Source organism: Salvelinus alpinus, chromosome 21, assembly GCF_045679555.1.
Source record: "Salvelinus alpinus chromosome 21, SLU_Salpinus.1, whole genome shotgun sequence".
NCBI classification, from domain to species: Eukaryota; Metazoa; Chordata; class Actinopteri; order Salmoniformes; family Salmonidae; genus Salvelinus; species Salvelinus alpinus.
The window spans coordinates 26,478,643-26,496,908 of record NC_092106.1 but is presented as its reverse complement, the minus strand read 5'-3'; the positions used below and the strand labels follow the sequence as shown (position 1 = coordinate 26,496,908).

General features: G+C 46.0%; 1 protein-coding gene across 3 annotated transcripts in view; it reads left to right on the top strand.

Moving 5' to 3' along the window:
- LOC139548139 (protein C-ets-1-like) overlaps positions 1–18,266 on the top strand; it is a 49,639-nt gene that overhangs the window by 19,953 nt on the left and 11,420 nt on the right. For all 3 annotated transcript variants that reach the window (XM_071357557.1, XM_071357555.1, XM_071357558.1), the window contains 4 exons: positions 14,711–14,830; positions 15,520–15,720; positions 16,292–16,369; positions 16,763–17,008. In XM_071357557.1, the coding sequence (XP_071213658.1) occupies positions 14,711–14,830; positions 15,520–15,720; positions 16,292–16,369; positions 16,763–17,008 (645 nt within the window). The remainder of the gene's footprint in view (positions 1–14,710; positions 14,831–15,519; positions 15,721–16,291; positions 16,370–16,762; positions 17,009–18,266) is intronic.

Sequence of the window (18,266 nt, the reverse complement as noted above, 5' to 3'; positions counted from 1 at the left end):
TGGCTTCTTTACAGTACTGTACTTACACTATTCCTACCACTCTGTATCGTGTATAAGGACGTGCTTTCATGTACTGACTGAGTCCTCCCTGCATGGTCTAGGATCCCTCTCTCTCTGTTCTTCAGGTCTGCAGGTCAGGGTGCATTGACTGAGAGGAATGTGTGTGGCAGGCAGCCCTGCTGGGTGCAGGTCTCCCTTTTATCTGGTTAAGACGCGGCTGCTTGTCTTAACTGGCATGCTGCACCACCGGGCCAGGCGGCTACACTCAGGGCCCCCTATGCCACCACACACCCATGTCACATACAGCCAGCCAGGGTCCACAACGGGCCAGGAGCCAGAGGCTGACGCCCGACTGTCCCTCCCCATTTTGGTGCCTGTTGGCATGGTGAGGAGTGTTTTCCTTCTGGGAAGGGTGGCTTAAATAAGCATGTGTCAGCTGAGGGCTGGTTTGACAGTGTCAGCACTTCTTCAGTAGTGCTGTGTAAAATGCAAAATGTGCCCGTGTTTGAGCCCGCTTGGCCATTTGGCAGCTGTGCAAATAGCGGTGGGGCGATTCAGCCTCCTCCGATGTGGGTTGGCGCTGCTGGACCCAACAGAACAAACAGGTATGCTGAAGTCCATTTCACTCTGCCGAAACAAGTAATGGCCAACCAGGATGTTCGATCAAAAGTGCTTTTTGGTGTCTGGTATTTGGTGCTTTGCCCATAGTAATTAGACAGTGTTTAGCTAAACAATGTCTCCATGATGCCAGGCTGCCGTTGTGCCCAGTGGGCACTGAATGCCCAGTCTCCTGAATGGGCCTCAGACTCATCTCATGTGGGGCAGACGTTTCAAAGGCTGGGCTGTTGGTAGAATGGTTGTCTATGAAGAGGAATACTTTACTACTGGCCACAATGACCCAGTGTCTCTGCTGTGAATGGGCTATGATGTCACCCTATCATATCATTAAATGGGTATCTCCTCCCTCCTCCTTCTCCTCCTTCGTTCATTCATCTCTCTGACCGTAGTCCTGCCCTGTTAATCTGTGAAACATTATTGTGCGTGGGCAATATCGGGATGTCTCTCTTGTGACTACACGCATTAATTTAGCCTTTCAGAACTTAGTCATATAAAAGTAGGCGTGCTACCTTGTGATACATCAGTGTGCTAAATAGTAAGCATATGTGGAGCGAGAGCGCAATAAATGCATTTGAAGGTGTGGCACATACTGTAAGATGTGCTGAAAGCATAGGCATGTGTGGAATCGGGTTGAAAAATTAATTTGGTTGTACTCTAAATCTTTTTGAAGTCCAATAACGGTATGTGAACTTCTTGAAAGATGATTTCTTTAGACCTTGTCAAAAACAGAGTAGATTCATCTCTTGGAGTGTAGCCTTCACCAGTAAGCCTTCTCGAGACGCCAACCAAAACAAAGAAACAGCATGTCCACGAGTTAGGTAAGAAGAAGTAACAAGCTTGAAGGTTTTTTACAGCCTCCCCCCTCTCATTCCTCCTCTCCCCCTCTCCTTCCTCTTTTCCATCCCCTCTGTGGGCCACATGAGCATCTCTCAGTCTAACGTCACCTCAGGCCTTGATGTGGCGTCGGCCTGTCTCATCCCAGCCATCTGTCAGTCTTTGCTAATCACTGAGTCACAGCACCCGCCACACCACCGCGTGCCACCGGCTGCCTCCTGCCGCCACAGGCCCTTCCTCTCCCCATTACTCTGTATTACTGTGCTGACTGGGAGAGCTAACTGGTGGGCTCCACGCTGCCTCACCAAACCATAGCTGTGTCTGGAGGTGTGGCCAACCACCTCCCACACGTCCCACCATTCCCTGTGTGTTGCATTACATGTATTTCTGTCCCCATACTGCTGTTTTACAGTTCCTCATCGGGAGGTTGTTTGCCCAGAGTAAACAATGCTTTGTCTGGTATAGACATCAATCTGGTGTCCTCCGAGGACAGCCCAGTCTTTTCCTTACGGCCAGTGGCCCAGATTTTCCTAATTCCCTTTTGTATGCATTTTCTGTTTTCTGCAGACCACCTGTTTTTGGAGTCAGCATTTGGGCTGCTTTTGTAATCAGGCTAGTAGTGAACGTCCCATGAGCCACAGACTGCGCTTTAATGTATGTCAACCCTTCTACATCAGAGGGGTATTGACAAGCAGGTCTGCTCTCCTTAGCAGAGAACAATAAGGAAAGCTGTGGCGGGGGAGGAGAGCTGTATGATGTAGGTGAGACTCTGTGGCGCTCTCACGTCGAGTCGAGCCTCAGTGATGCAGGCACAGTCAAATCGGAGGCACATGTGCTCTGCTCTGGCACCCCAAGGAAGGGAGATTGGGGTTGGGGCTGGGGTTGGGGCTCAGGCTGTGGTTGGTTGGGAGTTGGGTGTTTGTAACAGCTGGATGCCTTAGCTTTTTTATTTATTTATTTCACCTTTATTTAACCAGGTAGGCCAGTTGAGAACAAGTTCTCATGTACAACTGCAACCTGGCTCCTTCTCTCTCTTTCTTCATATCTGCATATTTTGGATGGAGTGAGTGGCCTGGCAATCTCCAGACTGAGTGTTGCTAATAACAGTTACTGTGGGCATCTGGAGGAGTCCCAAGGGCCCATCCTATTGAGAACTTGTCGTTGACACCGTTCACTTCCACCACTAAAGAGCTGCTGGGACACAGTCCACTGGCAGTTTCTCATAAAACCACATTAAGAGGTCTCTCTACGTGCTCCTGCCTCAACACTCAGACCTCAGTCTCCAGTGTGTTTTTATGGGAACCTCTGAGTAATAAATTACAAATAGTGAGTAAATGACAACATTCTTTTAGAAAGCCTAATTTCTTGCGTCATGTTTACTCACATCAAGAGGAACACAATGTTAAGTCCAGTCATTCTTTGACAGTGTGAGTCACATCTACTCAATGTTTTGCCTATACCTGCATTTGGATGAGTGTGTGAGTGAGTGTAAGGGTTTGTACGCTTGCGTGCATATTTTCCATGAGTTGCTGTTATCTGTTACACATCATTTGATCAGCACACACACAGCTATATCTCTCTGAAGTGTTGCATTGCATCAAAAACCACCTGTATTGAGATAGAGGTAAAAAAAACAGTAACCAGACGTTTGATATGTTTTACAAACACTAATTTCAACTCGAAAACAACACTGTTCCATCAAAAATAGAGAGTAATTCGACTCTTTGACCTCCAACCATTTTCTAAGGGGGCCACAGTCATTTTCGGTCACACTAAAGGCATACAAGAAAGCTGTCAGAAACACATTAGTGATTGTAAAACACCAGAGGAATGTATGGCACGCAACAGGAAAACAATGTGGTCTGCAGGGAATTTATTTATCCACTATCCATCTGTCGCCCATGCTTTAGAATGAGCAGAGCACATTAAGCTGTGTGATGTAGAATTGTATCCATGGCTCATAGTGTTTGTGTGCGTAGAATGTCACAAAGAGAACTGTCGAATGAATGAATATTCCATTAATATGACGGATTCCCCCTACTTTCAGTCGGTATCGCTTCCCGCCATATTTCAGAATGGTGTCAGGAAACTGTACTCACGGAATGTTGCAGTTTAGACTGAAAAGGGGCCAGGCATGGTGGGTTTGTTAGAAGAATGCAAGCGAGCGAGTAAACTGTTTGTCAGATATTTTGTGTGTTTGCTTTAACGCCTAAACAGTTCCCCCAGAGCATCCCCTGTGTGTTTACAGCAGGGCTGGGGCCAGGGAAAGCTGCTACATGCCGCTAATCTCACACCACCTGCTCTGCTCTCTAGCATGTACTCTAACAGCTAGCCAGAGCCCTGGTTAACTCACAAACAACATAGAACAGACTTCTCCTGCTTTTATCCCTTGATCCTTGCCTTGGGTGAATTGGAGGGTTGTGAAATGCTGAAATGTGCTGTAGGTGTTTTTCATAGAGAGTTGGGGCTTTGCACAATCTGTGTATGTAGTTTTGCAGAGTGAGACATGTTGTAACCCAGTCGTTACTTCTATTTTGAAGACGCATAAAACCATCTGGTCTTTCTCTATGATTGAAGCATTGAGTGTATGATCGTGAGCAGCATAGATGGTGACCATGAGCCATTAGTAAGAGCTTTGTCTCGGTTTTATCCCTTCTGCAGAAAGCAGGGAATTTCCACCAGCTTTCAAGAGAAATACACTCCACCAGGCATAGCCAGCGATCAATTGAAAACGGCAGCTAATGTCATCACGCAAGAACTAAGACTGGTAAACAATATGGAGTTAATGCACTTACTACACATCAGAAACTAATGTGATTTCAAAGATAGAGAAGAGAGAGAAAGAGAGAAGAGCAGCTATGGGGCATTAGTCTCTGTTAGCATCAGAGTGGTGTTCCTTGAGAGCTATGTGTTTGTGTTGTAAAGAGAGACAGACAGACTGAAGAGTAGTTTCAGGTCTGGTCAACAGTAGTAGTAGCTATATGTCTGGTCAACAGTAGTAGTAGTTACAAGTCTGGTCAACAGTAGTAGTAGTTACAAGTCTGGTCAACAGTAGTAGTAGTTAGAGGTCTGGTCAACAGTAGTAGTAGTTGCAAGTCTGCTCAACAGTAGTAATAGATACAGGTCTGGTCAACAGTAGTAGTAGTTACAAGTCTGCTCAACAGTAGTAGTAGTTACAAGTCTGGTCAACAGTAGTAGTAGTTACAAGTCTGGTCAACAGTAGTAGTAGTTACAAGTCTGGTCAACAGTAGTAGTAGTTACAGGTCTGGTCAACAGTAGTAGTAGTTACAAGTCTGGTCAACAGTAGTAGTAGTTACAAGTCTGGTCAACAGTAGTAGTAGTTACAAGTCTGGTCAACAGTAGTAGTAGTTACAAGTCTGGTCAACAGTAGTAGTAGTTACAAGTCTGGTCAACAGTAGTAGTAGTTACAAGTCTGGTCAACAGTAGTAGTAGTTACGGGTCTGGTAAACAGTAGTAGTAGTTACGGGTCTGGTCAACAGTAGTAGTAGTAACAGGTCTGGTCAACAGTAGTAGTAGTTACAGGTCTGGTCAACAGTAGTAGTAGTTACGGGTCTGGTCAACAGTAGTAGTAGTTACAGGTCTGGTCAACAGTAGTAGTAGTTACAGGTCTGGTCAACAGTAGTAGTAGTTACAGGTCTGGTCAACAGTAGTAGTAGTTACGGGTCTGGTAAACAGTAGTAGTAGTTACAGGTCTGGTCAACAGTAGTAGTAGTTACGGGTCTGGTAAACAGTAGTAGTAGTTACAGTTCTGGTCAACAGTAGTAGTAGTTACAGTTCTGGTCAACAGTAGTAGTAGTTACGGGTCTGGTCAACAGTAGTAGTAGTTACAGGTCTGGTCAACAGTAGTAGTAGTTACGGGTCTGGTAAACAGTAGCAGTAGTAACAGGTCTGGTCAACAGTAGTAGTAGTTACAGGTCTGGTCAACAGTAGTAGTAGTTACGGGTCTGGTAAACAGTAGTAGTAGTTACGGGTCTGGTCAACGGTAGTAGTAGTCACAGGTCTGGTCAACAGTAGTAGTATTTTGTAACTTTTTTATTTATTTCACCTTTATTTAACCAGGTAGGCTAGTTGAGAACAAGTTCTCATTTGCGACTGCGACCTGGCCAAGATAAAGCAAAGCAGTTCGACACATAAAACAACACAGAGTTACACATGGAATAAACAAACATATAATCAATAATACAGTAGAAAAAGTAGATATACAGTGAGTGCAAATGAGGTAGGATAAGGGAGGTAAGGCAATAAATAGGCCATGGTGGCAAAGTAATTACAATATAGCAATTAAACATTGGGATGGTAGAATGTGCAGAAAATGAATGTGCAAGTAGAGATACTGCGGTGCAAACAAGCAAGATAAATAAATAAATACAGTATGGGGATGAGGTAGTTGGATGGGCTATTTACAGATGGGCTATGTACAGGTGCAGTGATCTGTGAGCTGCTCTGACAGCTGGTGCTTAAAGCTAGTGAGGAAGATAAGAGTTTCCAGCTTTAGTGATTTTTGCAGTTCGTTGCAGTCATTGGCAGCAGAGAACTGGAAGGAGAGGCGGCCAAAGGAAGAATTGGCTTTGGGGGTGACCAGTGAGATATACCTGCTGGAGCGCGTGCTACGGGTGGGTGCTGCTATGGTGACCAGTGAGCTGAGATAAGGCGGGGCTTTACCTAGCAGAGACTTGTAGATGACCTGGAGCCAGTGGGTTTGGCGATGAGTTTGAAGCGAGGGCCAGCCAACGAGAGCATACAGGTCGCAGTGGTTAGTAGTATATGGGACTTTGGTGACAAAACGGATGGCACTGTGATAAACTGCATCCAATTTGTTGAGTAGAGTGTTGGAGGCTATTTTGTAAAGGACTTCTCCAAAGTCGAGGATCAGTAGGATGGTCAGTTTTACGAGGGTATGTTTGGCAGCATCGGTAAAGGATGCTTTGTTGGGAAATAGGAAGCCAATTCTAGATTTAATTTTGGATTGGAGATGTTTAATGTCAGTCTGGAAGGAGAGTTTACAGTCTAACCAGACACCTAGGTATTTGTAGTTGTCCACATATTCTAAGTCAGACCTGTCCAGAGTAGTGATGCTGGACGGGCGGGCAGGTGTGGGCAGCGATCGGTTGAAGAGCATGCATTTAGTTTTACTTGCATTTAAGAGCAGTTGGAGGCCACAGAAGGAGAGTTGTATGGTATTGAAGCTCGTCTGGAGGTTAGTTAACACAGTGTCCAAAGAAGGGCCAGAAGTATACAGAATGGTGTCGTCTGCGTAGATGTGGATCAAAGAATCACCAGCAGCAAGAGCGACATCATTGATGTATACAGAGAAGAGAGTCGGCCCAAGAATTGAACCCTGTTGCATCCCCATAGAGACTGCCAGAGGTTCAGGCAACAGGCCCTCCGATTTGACACACTGAACTCTATCAGAGAAGTAGTTGGTGAACCAGGCGAGGCAATCATTTGAGAAACCAAGGCTGTTGAGTCTGCCAATAAGAATGTTGTGATTGACAGAGTTGAAAGCCTTAGCCAGGTCGATGAATATGGCTGCACAGTAATGTCTCTTATCCATGTCGTTTAGGACCTTGAGCGTGGCTGAGGTGCACCCATGACCAGCTCTGAAACCAGATTGCATAGCGGAGAAGGTACAGTGGGATTCGAAATGGTCCGTAATCTGTTTGTTAACTTGGCCTTCGAAGACCTTAGAAAGGCAGGGTAGGATAGATATAGGTCTGTAGCAGTTTGGGTCTAGAATATCTCCCCCTTTGAAGAGGGGGATGACCGCGGCAGCATTCCAATCTATGGGAATCTCAGACGATACGAAAGAGAGGTTGAACAGGCTAGTAATAGTGGTTGCAACAATTTTGCCAGATCATTTTAGAAAGAGAGGGTCCAGATTGTCTAGCTCGGCTGATTTGTAGGGGTCCAGATTTTGCAGCTAGTAGTTACTGGTCTGGTCAACAGTAGTAGTAGTTACAGGTCTGGTCAACAGTTGTAGTAGTTTCAGGTCTGGTCAACAGTAATAGTAGTTACAAGTCTGGTCAACAGTAGTAGTAGTTACGGGTCTGGTCAACAGTAGTAGTAGTAACAGGTCTGGTCAACAGTAGTAGTAGTTAGAGGTCTGGTCAACAGTAATAGTAGTTACAGGTCTGGTCAACTGTGGTTGTAGTTAGAGGTCTGGTCAACAGTAATAGTAGTTACAGGTCTGGTCAACTGTGGTTGTAGTTAGAGGTCTGGTCAACAGTAATAGTAGTAACAGGTCTGGTCAACAGTAGTAGTAGTTAGAGGTCTGGTCAACAGTAATAGTAGTTACAGGTCTGGTCAACTGTGGTTGTAGTTAGAGGTCTGGTCAACAGTAATAGTAGTTACAAGTCTGGTCAACAGTAGTAGTAGTTACGGGTCTGGTCAACAGTAGTAGTAGTAACAGGTCTGGTCAACAGTAGTAGTAGTTAGAGGTCTGGTCAACAGTAGTAGTAGTTACAGGTCTGGTCAACAGTAATATTAGTTACAGGTCTGGTCAACAGTAATAGTAGTTACAGTTCTGGTCAACAGTAATAGTAGTTACAAGTCTGGTCAACAGTAGTAGTAGTTACAGGTCTGGTCAACAGTAATAGTAGTTACAGTTCTGGTCAACAGTAATAGTAGTTACAAGTCTGGTCAACAGTAGTAGTAGTTACAGGTCTGGTCAACAGTAATAGTAGTTACAAGTCTGGTCAACAGTAGTAGTAGTTACGGGTCTGGTCAACAGTAGTAGTAGTAACAGGTCTGGTCAACAGTAGTAGTAGTTAGAGGTCTGGTCAACAGTAGTAGTAGTTACAGGTCTGGTCAACAGTAATATTAGTTACAGGTCTGGTCAACAGTAATAGTAGTTACAGTTCTGGTCAACAGTAATAGTAGTTACAAGTCTGGTCAACAGTAGTAGTAGTTACAGGTCTGGTCAACAGTAATAGTAGTTACAGTTCTGGTCAACAGTAATAGTAGTTACAAGTCTGGTCAACAGTAGTAGTAGTTACAGGTCTGGTCAACAGTAATAGTAGTTACAAGTCTGGTCAACAGTAGTAGTAGTTACGGGTCTGGTCAACAGTAGTAGTAGTTACGGGTCTGGTCAACAGTAGTAGTAGTTAGAGGTCTGGTCAACAGTAGTAGTAGTTACAGGTCTGGTCAACAGTAGTAGTAGTTACGGGTCTGGTCAACAGTAGTAGTAGTTACAGTTCTGGTCAACAGTAATAGTAGTTACAAGTCTGGTCAACAGTAGTAGTAGTTACAGGTCTGGTCAACAGTAATAGTAGTTACAGTTCTGGTCAACAGTAGTAGTAGTTACAAGTCTGGTCAACAGTAGTAGTAGTTACAGGTCTGGTCAACAGTAGTAGTAGTTACGGGTCTGGTCAACAGTAGTAGTAGTTACAGGTCTGGTCAACAGTAGTAGTAGTTACAGGTCTGGTCAACAGTAATAGTAGTTACAGGTCTGGTCAACAGTAGTAGTAGTTACAGGTCTGGTCAACAGTAGTAGTAGTTACAGGTCTGGTCAACAGTAGTAGTAGTTACAGGTCTGGTCAACAGTAGTAGTAGTTACAGGTCTGGTCAACAGTAGTAGTAGTTACAAGTCTGGTCAACAGTAGTAGTAGTTACAGGTCTGGTCAACAGTAGTAGTAGTTACAGGTCTGGTCAACAGTAGTAGTAGTTACGGGTCTGGTCAACAGTAATAGTAGTTACGGGTCTGGTCAACAGTAGTAGTAGTTACAGGTCTGGTCAACAGTAGTAGTAGTTACAGGTCTGGTCAACAGTAATAGTAGTTACAGGTCTGGTCAACAGTAATATTAGGTACAGGTCTGGTCAACAGTAATAGTAGTTACAGGTCTGGTCAACAGTAGTAGTAGTTACAGTTCTGGTCAACAGTAGTAGTAGTTACGGGTCTGGTCAACAGTAGTAGTAGTTACAGGTCTGGTCAACAGTAATAGTAGTTACAGGTCTGGTCAACAGTAGTAGTAGTTACAGTTCTGGTCAACAGTAGTAGTAGTAACAGGTCTGGTCAACAGTAGTAGTAGTTACAGGTCTGGTCAACAGTAGTAGTAGTTACAAGTCTGGTCAACAGTAGTAGTAGTTACAAGTCTGGTCAACAGTAGTAGTAGTTACGGGTCTGGTCAACAGTAGTAGTAGTTACAGGTCTGGTCAACAGTAGTAGTAGTTACAAGTCTGGTCAACAGTAGTAGTAGTTACAGGTCTGGTCAACAGTAGTAGTAGTTATAGGTCTGGTCAACAGTAGTAGTAGTTACAGGTCTGGTCAACAGTAATAGTAGTTACAGGTCTGGTCAACAGTAGTAGTAGTTACAGGTCTGGTCAACAGTAATAGTAGTTACAGGTCTGGTCAACAGTAGTAGTAGTTACAGGTCTGGTCAACAGTAATAGTAGTTACAGGTCTGGTCAACAGTAGTAGTAGTTACAGGTCTGGTCAACAGTAATAGTAGTTAGAGGTCTGGTCAACAGTAGTAGTAGTTACGGGTCTGGTCAACAGTAGTAGTAGTTACAGGTCTGGTCAACAGTAATAGTAGTTACAGGTCTGGTCAACAGTAATTGTAGTGACAGGTCTGGTCAACAGTAATTGTAGTGACAGGTCTGGTTAACAGTAGTAGTTACAGTTCTGGTCAACAGTAAAGTAGTTACAGGTCTGGTCTGGAGGCTGAGCACCACAGGCTTGTGAAGGGAGTGGGCGCCCAGCAGACAGCGGTGGAACCCTAAGAATAGCAACCGTGTTTCAACAGGATGAAATGGACGGCTAGATGAATGAGGGGATAGCCCCAGCCTGTGACCTCAGAGCAGCGCCTGGGCTGGCCCTCATCTGGCCCTGGCCCACTGTCGGTCCTGCTGTAACACCACTACTCTACCGGCCCGGCAGCCTCCTCTAGCGAGTGGCAAGCAGCCACTTCTATTCCTGTCTCTGGCCCTGGCCCTCACATGGAATTCCAAATAGCGACAGAACAAGCGGACCTCTCAGGACTTAGAGTGCCCTCTGACCCCCCCACCCCCCCCCCCCCCCACCCCCCCACCACCACTTATTTCCCCTGCTGCTCTACTCTGCAGGGCTGAATGGTCTCTCTTTATGTCAGCGGGGTTTATGACCCTGTGCTCCCAGACTGGGACTGATACAAATCTCCATCAAAGCCTCTCTCAGATAGCAGCGTCACCTCTGGACAGGGGGTCCCTGAGTTGGTTGGACCCCCTGGTGGTACCCACCACCGCTGCCTAATAAACCATAAAGCCTCAGAGGGATATTTTCGGTAAAGGGGTTAACCTGGGTTGGCCCTGAAAGGCCCAACCCACTTCTCTTTCTCTCTCTCTCTCTCTCTCTCTCTCTCTCTCTCTCTCTCTCTCTCTCTCTCTCTCTCTCTCTCTCTCTCTCTCTCTCTCTCTCTCTCTCTCTCTCTCTCTCTCTCTCTCTCTCTCTCTCTCTCTCTCTCTCTCTCTCTCTCTCTCTCTCTCTCTCTCTCTCTCTCTCTCTCTCTCTCTCTCTCTCTCTCTCTCTCTCTCTCTCTCTCTCTCTCTCTCTCTCTCTCTCTCTCTCTCTCTCTCTCTCTCTCTCTCTCTCTCTGGGAAGTGACACCTTAGCCTCAGTCACATACATAAATACAGCCGTACCACCCACAAAGCGCTGCAGAGAGAGAGAAAGAGAAAGACAGGTGTATTGTCAGCCAAAGATGTTAATCTCACATTAGACTGAACTAAATCAGCCCTTTATGGCTTTAAAAGCATTTCACTGCTGAAATATCTGACAGTCCACTGAATAGCCCCGTAGACGTCCTCCCTTCTTTGATTGCACACCAACTCTCTTTCTCTCTCACACACAATGACAGACCTAAATGGACACCCACACATTCATACACACTCAGTCTAGGACTATTTATAGCCACATGATAGCACAGTGCTTCTTTCTGAAATTGTGTCAGTAGAAGTTTCCTGCTCCATGCATGTCGTTGCATCATCTGAAGCAGAGGCAGCATCGTAGCAGGGGGTTTATGAATGAACACAGCAGTCTCAGCCAGAGGCAGGGAGATGGCACCATTCCCACTCTGATGTCAGACAGAGGGAGCACTCTGAGGCCTCCCTTTTCATTCATTCATCTCCCCCCAGTCAGTCCTGTGATCGACTCACATTACAGCTCAATGACTCATCCTTCCACTCTCCCTCCACTCCACTCCACTCCCCTCACCCACCCTACCCCACCCTGACTTGCCCTGCCCCTCCCCAGCCCCACCACGGTTCCTTAGGGCCATGGCCCTGGCCGCAAAATCCCAATTTCACATCCTCGCTCCCGCGCACAGGCGAAGAAGGCTACTAATTCGGTTCACGTGTGTCTCCCTCCTCCTGTTCCCCGCTGCTAATAGACCTGTGGGCCAGAGGTGTGAACTGGAACCTTTGTCTGCAGGGAAGGTTAGGAGTGGGGGAAGAGGGATGCTTTTCTGGCACGCACAGCATCTATTCAGTGGGCGTCTCTGGGGACAGATATCATTGTGGCACACCAACCAGTGACTATCAATATATTTTACAGTAAATCTACAGGACATCTCTCTCCCGCTGTCTGTCAATGATAATATAGTCCCATTTTACATACCACGTCTAATAAAAAATTGAATGATCCATATTTTTTCCTAATTGTTGTGCAATAAGACTATTTACCATAAGCCACATGCAGGCACGGTCCTCCCTCTCTCCAATGTAATCTAAGTTGTGGGTGTCATAGATCACCAACCTTACCGTTCTTCTGTCATAATCACACTACATATTAAACCCAATCACACTGTCAGTCCACTAAATGGATGGGTCTTATCCTATGATAGACTACCACTCTGTGTGTGCAGGTGGCTGGCTAACTCTCAGTGATTAACTCTCAGTGATACTGACCCTGCCTAACCTGCCCTAATCAGACTCCCAGGCATTGAAACCATATCAGGGCCTCATAATTTAGCAGAGACTCTATACCCAAGCCAGCCTCCCCAGTTATTATATATACAGTACATTAGCTATCTTACAGAGAACTGCATTTAAAGTTAAAACATCAATGTTATGCAGTTCAGACACTCTGGTTAAGTCATAACCAATATGAATCTTATCTGGGGGTTTTAAAACTGCCTGTTTCAGCTGGTGGGTGTCTGTACAATATGAACCCCCACCTGCTCACCCAGAGGGAGCTGTGTGTCTTTGATGGGGCCCTGGTTTTAAGACAGCTTTAGGCCTGCGAAGCCCAGCGTGGGGATGGCGAGAGGGCAGCGCGAGCTGGTTCCAAAGTGCAGACAAACGCCACTCGATCCATGTAAAATAAACTTCAACATTCTCTCTGTCTCTGTCTTTGATAGATATCAAAGCCCAGGCACAGTCTGACTCTGAGCATGCTCCATCTCATCTCAGCCAGCGAGCGCTCTCCACTAGCGCTATCTAACCCTACGTAGTTACTCAACAACCAGCCGTCTCGGTGGAGATGGTCAAGACGACCGTGCAGTCAGGGACATGGTGTACGCTATACAGTCAGGTCTCGTTTTATTTTAATTTCAGAATGGGCCTTGTCTGACAATAGCCTCTTCAGTCTTTTGTAATATGATACTAAAATACCATGATACTGTAGAAATGCGTAACCAAGCCAATAGAGTGGTTACTGTAATATGTAGTATAATCAGGAGTTCCAAATGGAGAGAGAGGGAGCCTAATCGAATCACACACCGGCAGTGTTATGGTTCGCTTCCATTTGGGCATTCTGCATAATTTGGCATGTCAGCTTCCAGCGGTTAGACAGAGCGAGAGAGAGCCTTGGGTTCCAGACGGGCAGCGTTGAGTTACAGTTCCACAGCCCACAGAGGAACGACAGCTGTTGTGCATTCCAGACGAAGTCGGGAACGTCGATGAGCAGTGAAAACACGCATGAACTGCACATCGCCACGGCCTCCCCTTCGCTGGGCTGGCAGATCAAACCAGGGCAGAGATGCCAGAACATTTATGGCATCGAGAGACAGCAGAGGGGTGACAAAACGTCTCCAGCCTCCCTCCGGGCCTGCTTGTGATCTGGTAGTTTACCTCACACGGCGAGGGGTGATAGAGACAGAGTGACATACAGCCGTGGTAATCATTTATGCCTTTTTTTGTTATGAAATGTGGTGATTTATATATTCATTCACAATAGACTGTCACAGTCATTGTCTGTCTGTCTGTCTGTCTGTCTGTCTGTCTGTCTGTCTGTCTGTCTGTCTGTCTGTCTGTCTGTCTGTCTGTCTGTCTGTCTGTCTGCCTGCCTGCCTGCCTGCCTGCCTGCCTGCCTGCCTGCCTGCCTGCCTGTCTGTCTGTCTGTCTGTCTGTCTGTCTGTCTGTCTGTCTGTCTGTCTGTCTGTCTGTCTGTCTGTCTGTCTGTGTTTGTCTCTCTCTCTCTCTTTCCATGTCTTAGTTTTTTCTGTTGCTGTCTTGATCCAAGTAAAGTTTTAGCACTAGTCTAGCACTCCTGCCCTGGGGGCTTTCCCTCTCTCCCTCCCTCCATACACCCCTCTGTAGCCTGGTAGAGTCTAATTAGATCAGTGCGAGTCATCAGGCACTGTTTAAAGCCATCAAAGAGTGCTCTGTCTCATGCTGGGTGCCCACTGGCTGTGAGGGGAGAACAGTGGGCCTGTGTGTCCGGGACCACAGAGACACTCACCCTCCACCCACCCCCCTCGACCCCTTACCCCCACCCCCTCCAGCCTGGCAGGGCTTAGCGTGACATCATCACCTCGTCCCTGACCTCTGGGGGGAAAGGGGCATAAGAGGTCACAGTGATAGGTATCAGCCCCACTCTGTGAGTCCTACCCACTGGGTCCCCAGTGAGAATGGCTTCTACCTTGTCCATATGTGAGGCATTCATGTATTATATTGCCAAACAAACAACTGTTTGCTTTGAGGCACTTGGACAACACGGACAGCGGAAGCTGGAGCATGTGTTGTTGGTGTGCACGTGTATGTGACCATAGCGTTTGCGGCAGCTGCCATAGTATAATTGATTCTCTCCCAAGTCGATACACTGTCTGTCTGGACAGGATGCAATTGTTCAGCCAAGTGGTTCATCACGGCGGCTGTGTGTGTGTGTGTGTGTGTGTGTGTGTGTGTGTGTGTGTGTGTGTGTGTGTGTGTGTGTGTGTGTGTGTGTGTGTGTGTGTGTGTGTGTGTGTGTGTGTGTGGCCCTGTGTTCTGTGTTCTGTGCGCTGTGAGTCTGACTGCTAGTCTCTCTCTACTGTGTGACTGACAGATCTGGAGTGTGGAGACGTGCCCCTGCTCACTCCAGGGAGTAAAGAGATGATGTCTCAGGCTCTGAAGGACACGTTCAGCGGCTTTACAAAGGAACAACAACGACTGGCCATTCCCAAAGGTAAAGCACTTAAACAAAGGCTTACTTTCTCTTTCTGTGTCTTTCTCTCTCTTTCTCTTCCTTTCTCTCACTTTACATGCATATTTTTTGAATACCCACTGTGACATGTTTCCCTACACACACTCAAAATCTAAACCCCTCTTCTCAGTATGACTAAAGATAGCTAAGTGGTGACATTACATACAAAATGACAGATTGAGTGTATTGGTTGTCAGACAGACTGTAGGATTCAGAGAAAGCCGGGGTAGAGAGACAGACAGAAATGATTAATGATGGTTCTTCGATTGAGGCATACCACAGAGCTCACCATTTTGATATTATAGGATGCAGCATGTCTATGTTTGGTATCCCCAGTCCAGCCCTCCCAGCCAGTCTGCAAATAGCTGGGGTTTCACTGTCAGTCTATTGTTACTATCACCACTTATCTGCACCACCTCACCTCTTACCTCTAATAGCAGCTGCAGCACGTCTAAAATATGACCCACTGAAACTGCTAATGAAAATGAATGTGCTACAGAAATGGCTCTGTGGCCTGGTAATACCTCACCTCCATTCTAATTCAGGAGATGGTAGATTAAAACAGAGTGGAGTGGAGGTTTCTTGTCACCATGTATATGACTGTGACCTCAGGTCAGTGGATCTAGCCCTTCAGTGACATGTCCCTCCCTCTCCCCCCATGTTCCTCTCAGACCCCAGGCAGTGGACAGAGAGCCACGTGGGAGAGTGGCTGACGTGGACGGTGAATGAGTTCAGCCTGAAGAGCGTGGACTTCCACAAGTTCTGTATGAACGGGGCCAGTATGTGTGCTCTGGGGAAGGAACGCTTCCTGGATCTAGCACCTGACTATGTGGGCGACATCCTCTGGGAACATCTAGAGATGCTTCAGAAAGGTAGGCCCAGGCTGTAGAATGATGTACTACAGTACGCACAATGCTCTGTACATCATACCAATTGGGGTTGGGCTCAATTAGAATTGAAGTCAGTCAATTCAGGTAGGGATTTTAATAAAAAATGTATTAAAAAATTCCAAAATGTTGATATATATAGCTTCTACTTTTCAGTTCATTGAGAAGTCATTGAAAATAAATGCCCTTTTTAGATTATTGAATTACAATTTTTGTTTACTTCCTGAAATGACTGCCTTCAATTCAAAATTGAGCCCAACCCTGATATCAATCATAAGCCTCAGAATTGCCTACTGTACCTATCACATTAGCTGTATTGTGTGTTGAAGCACAGCATTGCCGCTGTAGTCTCTTTGTGCAAAACGGTTTCAAGTGTTAGCGCTGTTAGCATTTACATGGTAATCTGAGATGAAGAGGAAGACCTCCGTTTCCTCCTGGTCATTAATATTTAATCAGCCAGGCCCAACCATACTGGATGCAGTGTGTTTACGACTGTTATAGGATACATTAAATCAATGACAGGGTCAGTGACTGTTGATATCTATTTTTCATGAAGAAGACACAAAACATTTCCCTGTCAACGGCCTGACCTCCACCTTCCAGGAATCCCACTATACCTCAGACTACTTTGTCAGTAAGTATCACTGAGGAGACTAAATCCTATGTACGTAGTCTGGCTCTAATGCACTAATGGCTTGTTAATATGTAATATGTTACGTCAATCAATGTCTATACATAAAGAATGGGGTTATGACTCAGCACAGTAGGTCCAGTAATTTTTTGCTGTTGCAGTTACACTGAGCTCTCCATTTCTCAATTTCTCTCTGTCTCTCTCTCTCACCCCCTCCTTCTCTCTCTCCACCTCCCTCTCTCTCTATCTCTCACTCTCTTCCCCCCTCTCTCTCTCTCTCACTCTCTCCCACCCCCTCCTTCTCTCTCTCCACCTCCCTCTCTGTCTCTATCTATCACTCTCTTCCCATCTCTCTCCCTCCCTCCTTCTCCTCCTCCTTCTCCTGTGTTTCTCCAGGCTATGGCATTGAGCATGCCCAGTGCGTTCCTCCCTCTGAATACTCAGAGCCGGGCTTCATCACAGAGTCCTACCAGACCCTTCACCCAATCAGCTCCGAGGACCTGCTGTCACTCAAGTACGAGAGCGAATACCCGAACGTCATCCTCAGGGACATGCCCCTCAACACACTGCAGGGGGACTACTTCTCAGTCAAGCAGGAGGTGGTCTCCCCCGACAACATGTGTGTGGGCCGCATCAGCAGAGGTGAGGGGTCACAAACAAGATAGTGAAGGAAATGGTTGGAAATCAAGATTTTGTGAAGTGTGGCTGTTACAGCTGCTGTGTATTAGGTGCCCTATCTCAAAGAGGAACAAGTTAACTTGGGTAACTTGGGGCCATTACGTGATTAGGCCTATAGTCCATGTCTTAGTTGTGCATAAGACTGAGACTCTGATTCAGTCCATACATTATGAATCTATGATAAGTCATTCCACGGTGTTGACTGTAACTCCTTGTGTGAGTCTTGAGGTCTAGCTAATTGGGTTGGGTTTGTGAACATCACTGTGTGCGTGTGATTTCGCTGACACCCTCCAATCTTGCCCTGCCACATCACTGGATGTACCACGATAGAAGAAAGGAGGCCCTAAGGCTGGCTTGTGGTTCAAGCAAACCCGCCTCGAGGAGATAATAAGTCAATTGTTTATGTCAGAGTGAGAAGAGAACAAAGCCACACGGTGTGTTAGCGCTCTGTCCCTATAGCTTTCATGTAAAACAGCCCAAACGAGATAACCTTCAAGAACAACCACATTTTTTTTCTCTCAAATTTCTCATCTCTGTTTTTTACATCTCAACCTTGAGGTGGTTCTCAGCAAGGACAGAGAGTGACAGAGAGTGACAAAGAGTGTCAGAGCGTGGTTTTTGTTTCTCATGAATCGTTCTGTTTACCTGCCACATGCACCACTGTTTGATTTCCTACTGATAGTTTGGAGAAGAATTAACAGCGTGGTTTACATTGATACCAATAAAGCGAGGATTTTCTTTTCAAATCCCCCGGTTTAACAAATTAATAAGGGGTGTCAGGGAGTTTACAGTACACAGGCCCGTCCAGTGGACTGACTGGGCATTCGCCTCCAAGGTATGTCCAGGCCTCGTACATAATAAATCCCAGGGTTTTTGGCAGCGCATTGTGCTTTCTAAATGTGGGAAAGTATTTGTGGCACCACCGAAAACCACATGTGGCTTCAATTTGTGCAATTGAAGATTTCAGTATCAGTCGAGGCACTGGATTATCTTTCATTCTTTAATAGCTCTCAGTTGAAATGCTCCTTTTATCTTTCCCGAGGCCAGAAATAGCAAGGCAATTTGCATTGATCTTCTTCCAATTAGACAAAACCAAATAGCAGTTGCACATGCTAAACTGAGTGTGAAATGAAGGGACCAGGACCATACCATTACGTTATACAGAACAAAGAAGCTCAGTGAGAGTGTAATTTACTGCCAATGTCTAATGTGTATTCCTGCC